We start from the raw sequence: 6,810 nt of genomic DNA on the forward strand, positions 1-6,810 counted from the left end.
TCAAGAAAGTAAAAACCAAAACAAGCTAATTTCACAAATGAATTCTACTGAACATTTAAGAAAGAATTATGCCAGGTCTTTTTTTTTTTTTTTTGATGTTCGATAAATGAACATTTATTTAACCAGCACACAGAGTCAAGAGGACACTGGAGCCAAAAGCTATGTAATCAATAATTACAATTTCCAACAATAATCACATGAATTTTTCCAAACCCAGAAAGTTATTAACATGAGTAATGGTGCTAAGTACAAGTGGAGTTGGTAAGTGGGGATTCTGTGTGTCAATTTAAAGACAAAAATGACTGCTTTATTCCTTTTTTAGGAAATTTCTCAGAGTCTTCATGTATATCTCTTTCTCTAGCTGTTTAACCTTCAGAGTCAGCTTGTACACCTCCAGGGTGATTTTCACTTCAGCTGGGCTTGGGAGGCACCCCATGAGCTTTGTGCCCACAACTACTTGTTTGCAGTCTACGGGGACCTCCTGCTCACACTTGGGTACTTCTGGATACCAGGTTCTGTTCTCTGAGCAAGTGATATTTTGGGGACCGACCACCTCGTAACCCGGGTCACACTGGATTGGTGACATTTTCCATTTCAATATAGTGATCCTTCTCTACAGACAGCTTTCCATTTCTTATCTCTGGTTTCAGACACCCAGCTATGATGGAATCGTATCTGAAACCTGACTCACATGCTGGCATTTTAGGGTTCCACGTGCCATCTGCTTGGCATGAACTCCTTCCATCAGTAGAAATAGGGTAATACCCTTCATCGCACATGTAGAGAACATAATCTTCATAGGAGTAGACACATATACCAGTGAGATCTCTGCTTTCACTTATGATTCTCATTTTCCCCATATTTGGTGTTGGGCAACACACCCTTTCACACCCTTTGGAAACTGCCCATGTCAAATTTTCCTGACAGATGGCAGTCTGAGGCTCATTCGGAGCTGGTCGATAGCCAGGCTTGCACTGATATTTCACCTGTGTCCTAATCTCAAATGCTTCTTGATTCCTTATGGTAAACAGACTTTTCTCCCAGGAAACATGGGGGATGTCTGATAAGACATGACAACCATTGGGCTCACAGGTGGGAACAGAAGGGTACCACTTGCTGTTAGCTTCACAATGGATCATGCTGCTGCCCTTGAGGATGTAACCTTTGTTGCAGCTAATCAAGAGAGTGTCTTGGTAAGTGTAGAAGAGTCCAAATCCAGAAAGAACTGTTCCCTTTGGAATATGTGGGTGATGACAGATGCTTTTTTTTACAGGTAGGAGGGCTTGGGCTCCAGACACCTACTGTTTTATTCACCACCACACAGGAAATGGAAGCATTGCCTATGAATGAGTCGTTGGGGTCACAGATGTAGGTGACCGAGGAGCCATAAGTATAGAGGTCTTCATCTCCACCACTGTGTTTCCCATTGCTGATGTCTGGAGGGGACTCACATTTGACAATCACGCATTCTGGGAGAGGATAGCTCCAGTCAACTGCTTTACCCTGGCTCTCACACTGACTAGTTGCTGAACCAATGAGGCTGTATCCCTTTGAGCAGCTGAATTCTATGGTTGAACCAAAGAGCAGATCAGTAATAATTTCTACTTTCCCATTGGCTAACTCTCCTGGGTGTCTGTATTGCCTCTTGGCACAAGAGACATTGTAGAACCATGATCCATTAATATCACAAATAACATGGCTTGAGTTGACTCTCCAGTAGCCGCGGTGGCAGTTGTATCTCAGAGCAATTCCAGTTTTGAAGTTTGTCCCATATGACTGCATGACTGGGGATGCAAAAGGGAGAGTGGGTAGAGGACCACAGTCACCAAGAGCAGGAGCCAACAGAGCAGCTACCAGAATAACATGGAACAGAATTGGATCAGAGACTGTTAACAACATGGGGAACATGCTGGCTCCCAGTTTTCCTTTTTTGGGAAAGGTAGAGCCCTCAGGGAATGCATGCATAGTAGCTCTTGGGGAGCACTTGATCTGACGCCTCTTCAGTATGTTTCTGCTGAAAAACTCAACAGTAGTCTTGAACTCCTATTTGTCATAAAGTACTAGGAAAAAAATAACATGGGAACCATCTTCAAAGAAATTGCAATCAAATAGGTAAGAAAAAGCATTAAATACAAATACATACAATAAACAACTGCTTATACTGTTGGGCCCTGGAGCCACTTAATTCTACATGAGAGGTAGCCTGGGCCTCTGGTCCATACCACTGTGAAATTAGGAGGATGAACATAGGCCATTTTATGCCAAAAGTAAACACCAAGTGAAAACACAGCAGTGAGAAGGTAAAGTTACTCCTAGGAAATAATCATCAGCAGTTCAGTTTTCTTGAAAGTTAAGGAATGTTGGTAGGGAGGTGAATGTTCACGATAGGCAGATTACGAGTGGATTTGAATGAGGTTTCAGTGTCAGGATTGGGAGTTTGGAATCAGAAAGTGGAGAGTCATTTTCATTTATAAATGTGTTTATTTTTGAGTGAGATCATTACTGTGTTTTGAGGAGATCACTATGGCTGATGTATTCAAAGCAGATTGGAGGCAGAGAAAGGTCACAGGGAGGTTGATTAAGGAGACCATTGCAACTGGCCAGGGGTGTCTGTAAGATGATCTGAATAAGCAAATGACACAGGAGTTACACAAAAGGGAACAAATGTAAGAAAAACAAGAAAACAATGAGGTAGAGGACTAGAGTTGGAGACCCATCTACAGTACCTATTCATCTGCAGCATCTGCCCATCCGCCTGCCTGTACCAGTTTGTTATGGCAACTGTCAACAAAAGCAGCCATAGGCTGAGACAGTTCGGAATTTTCAAAACATGATTTGTCACAAAAAATAAAATAAAATAAAATAAAGGAAAAAGATGAAACTTGCTCTTACCTTTAGGTTTCTTGGTCCTGGTTATTCATTAATCAGAGATTTCTTCTCTGATTAATGCAAAATTCTTATAAAGTCCTTCTTATCTCCTATATGGAAAAAAATCCTCACAAATTATAACTTTCCTTAAGAAATTCCTAAAACCCAAAGTGATATATGAAAGCAATGAAATACATGATTCCACCTTCACTCTAAACCCTTAGGTGGACCAAAATGATTTCTACCACCATCTCTCCTTATTTATATAAATTGTGGGTACAAATCTACTCACGGCAAGTCAGTCTTCCTACGGTCCTCACCAAGCTGTCCCTGCCTACTTTGTGTGGGACTGAGAGAGGGCAGTTGAGGTACTCCTCATTCAACATGCAGGAGCTCCCCTCATTTAATGAGCAAGGTATCACGCCAGACTCTCAACATTCTAAACCTCCCCACTCCAGTGCAGCTGATTGTGACGTCATACGTTTCCAGAGAGAAGCGGCACAACCTCACTCAACTGTAAGCTTCGGAAATTAGGTCTCTGGATCACAAGCTCCTCCCCCCCCCCCCCCCCCCCCAGGAAACCCGGTTTACTTCCTATTCCTACTCCCAGAAATTGGAGGTGGACAGGAACAACAACGAACACATTTACACTTCAGGATCCGTAAAAATGAGATATACGTGTAACCTAATGTATGTCTTACTTCATTGGTAAACGCTGTTAGTTCTCCATTCATAAGTTAAACAACCAACTAACTCTTCAACAACATATACTTTCCATGTCACAAAACTCATTTTCTTTCTACTATGAAATGTTATAATAATCCTGAAACAATTTCTGATGAACAGATATTTGAAACTCCCCCTCCTGCTCATCCTCTCTCTCTCTCTCTCTCTCTCTCTCTCTCTCTCTCTCTCTCTCTCTCTCTCTCTCTCTCTCTCTCCCTCCCTCTCTCTCTCTCTCCTGTCTCTCTCTCTCTCCTCTCTCTTTTGAATACCGCACTCTCCAAAGCGACAAACACTAACATTTTCCCCAGGGTCATCTGAGTATTTAGTATATCACCAACCTGAAGGAATCTGAGCAAGTAGAAGACTCCTAGTGTCACCTCGGTTTTGAAGCACCTTTGATAGCTGGCATTCCTAGCCCCTCCCTAAAACAGAATTTACCTCACCATTCTCTCCTTTCAGGCAAATGCTCTGCTAAAAACCCCAAGTTCTGGCAATGTGATTGGCAGCTGTATGGCTGTATGGGGATGAGTGGGAGTGAATAAAGACTAATTTGTTGTCACTGCAAATAATTAACTGCAAAAAAGAAAAAGCTGCAGTGTATACTCAGTCTCTTCCTTCCCCTGAGCTAGTCTTCAAATTTTGTGAGATGTGGTGGCATTTGTTTTTTTTAATTAAATTCTTTTATTGGTACATTGTAGGTATACAACACAATTACATTTCTCATTGGGAATTGTACCTTTACATAATGCATCTTGGTTCTTATTTTTTCCCCATTCCTAGCCCTCCCTTCACACCCTCCACCCTTCCCTATTTACAAAGACTTTATTTCCACTTTTTCCATTTCTCAGCATTTTTCCTTTCCCTTCTTTCCTTTCCCCTGCCCCTCCCACTAGGTCTACCCCTTTGGACCTTTTCTTCCTATTTTGCATAATCAATTATTCATTCCAATCATTGGTACATTTTAGGTATACAATATAATGACATTCATCATTGGAAATTTGCACCTTTACATAGTCTCTCTTGGTTCTTATTTTTCACCCTTGCCCAGTTCTCCCTTCAACTCCTCCATTCCTCCCTATTTACAAAGATTTTGTTCTTATTTTTCCATGTTCTCATATTAATCCCATTCTCTTCTATCCTTTCCCCTAGCCCTCCCACTTCCTTTCCCATTTGCCCCTTTTCTTCCTATTTCATATTACCTATTATATATTTAGTCCATATTTACACTTTCAGTTTCTCACACCAGAGAAACTATTCTGTATTTATGCATGTGTGTCCTATTTATTTCACTTAAGAGTATCACCTCAATGTGCATCCACTTAGCTATAAATGTCTCCAATTTCTCATTTTTTATGGCTGAGTAGTACTCCATTTTAAAATAAAAACACAATTTCTTTATCCAGTCTCCAGTTGATGAGCATTTGGGCTGTGTCCAAGTTTTAGCTATTACAAACTGTGCTGCTATGAACATGGGCACACATATGTCACTGTGGTATGATTCTTTTAATTCTTTGGGGAAGATCTCCAGCAGTGGAATAGCGGGGTCAAATGGGACTTCCAGTCCTAGGGATTTGAGGTATCTCCATACTGATTTCCACAGTGCTTTCACCAACCTACACTCCCACCAGCAGTGGAGCAGGGTTCCTCTTTCCCCACAGCGCCCCCCCCCCAGCATTTGTTATTGGTTCATTTCATGATAGCAGCCATTCTTTCTGGAGTGAAGTGGAGTTTCAGCATTGTTTTCATTTGCATCTCTCGAATGACCAGTGATGTTGAACATTTTTTCATGTATTTATTTGCTATTTCTACTTCTTTGTCTGAGAAAAGTCTGTTCATTTCAGATTCCCATTTTTGGATTGGGTCTTTAAATTTGGGAGGTCTGATCTTTTTAATTTCTTTATAGATTCGAGATAGTAGACCTTTGTCTGAGGAAGAGCAGGTGAAGATTTTTTCCCACATTGTGGGTTGTCTCTTCACTCTGCTGGTGGTTTCTCTTGCTGTGCAGAAGCCTTTTAATAAGAAGAGATCCCACTTGTTGATTGTTTGTGCTAGTTCATGGGCAACTGAGGTTTTGTTCATAAAATCTTTTCCTATACCGATGTCTTCAAGGGTTCTATCTAACCTCTGTTCCAACTGGTTCAGAGTTTCTATTTTAATATTTAGACCTTTAATACATTTTGATTTTAGTTCAGTGCATGGTGAGAGATATAATCTTTGGCAATTGAAGCCCAATTTTTCCAGCACCATTTATTAAAGAGGCTATCTTTCCTCCAATGAGGGTGTTTGGCTCCTTTATCGAAGATGAGATGGCTGAGTGTGTCTGGCATTGTTTCTGCATCTTCTAATCTGTTCCACTGGTCCTCAGGTCTGTTTCTTTGCCAGTACCATGCTGTTTTTATCACAGTACCTTTGTAGTAGAGTTGCAGGTTGGGGATTGTGATCCCCCCTGCCATGTCTCTGTTACCTAGAATTGCTTTTGCTATTCTGGGTCTCTTCTTGTTCCAAATGAATTTTGGATTGTTTTCTCGAGGTCTATGAAGTATGCTACTGGGATCTCAATTTGAATTGCATTAAATCTATATAGCATTTTAGAAGTATGGCCATTTTCAGTATATTAATCCTTCCTACTTAAGAGCAGGCATGTCTGTCCATTTTCTGATATCATCTTCAATCTCTCTTTTCAGAGTGCCATAGTTTTCAGAGAAGAGGTCTTTGATTTGTTTCGTTAGGATGATTCCCAGGTATTTCAGTTTTTGGAAGCTATTGTGAAAGGAATTATTTGGCGTATTTCTCTCTCAGTGAGTCTGTCATTGGTGTAGAGGAAAGCTATTGATTTTTGTGTGTTGAGCTTATAACCAGATACTTGACTGAATTTGGTTATTAAGTCTAGAAGACTTTTGGTGGAGTTCTTGGGGTCTTCTATATAGAGTATCATGTCATCTGCAAATAATGACATTTTGACTTCTTCACTTCCTATCTTTATTCCTTTTATTTCTTTCTCTTGTCTAATCGCCGTGGCTAATGTTTCCAGAACTATATTGAACAAGAGTGGTGATAGTGGACATCCTTGTCTTGTTTCTGATTTCTTTGTGAAGGATTTCAGTTTTTGACCATTGGCTGTTGGTTTTTCATAGATGGCTTCTATCAGTTTGAGGTAGAGACCATCTATTCCAATTTTTTGTAGGGTTTTTCTCATAAATGCTTGTTGGATTTTGT

At 40.6% G+C, this 6,810-nt stretch overlaps 1 protein-coding gene across 1 annotated transcript; it reads right to left on the reverse strand.

Moving 5' to 3' along the window:
- Positions 1 to 264: 264 nt before the first annotated feature.
- Positions 265 to 1,988, reverse strand: LOC101722923 (zona pellucida sperm-binding protein 3 receptor-like). Its single transcript, XM_013076029.3, is given in 3 exon segments — positions 265 to 577; positions 579 to 1,268; positions 1,270 to 1,988. Coding segments are annotated over 3 exon segments (1,656 nt in total). The 5' UTR covers positions 1,966 to 1,988; the 3' UTR covers positions 265 to 307.
- Between the last annotated feature and the right edge of the window lie 4,822 nt (positions 1,989 to 6,810).

This window comes from Heterocephalus glaber, unplaced genomic scaffold (assembly GCF_053883595.1).
Source record: "Heterocephalus glaber isolate CG9 unplaced genomic scaffold, H.glaber_assembly_v1.0 deba00001461, whole genome shotgun sequence".
Taxonomy (NCBI): Eukaryota; Metazoa; Chordata; class Mammalia; order Rodentia; family Bathyergidae; genus Heterocephalus; species Heterocephalus glaber.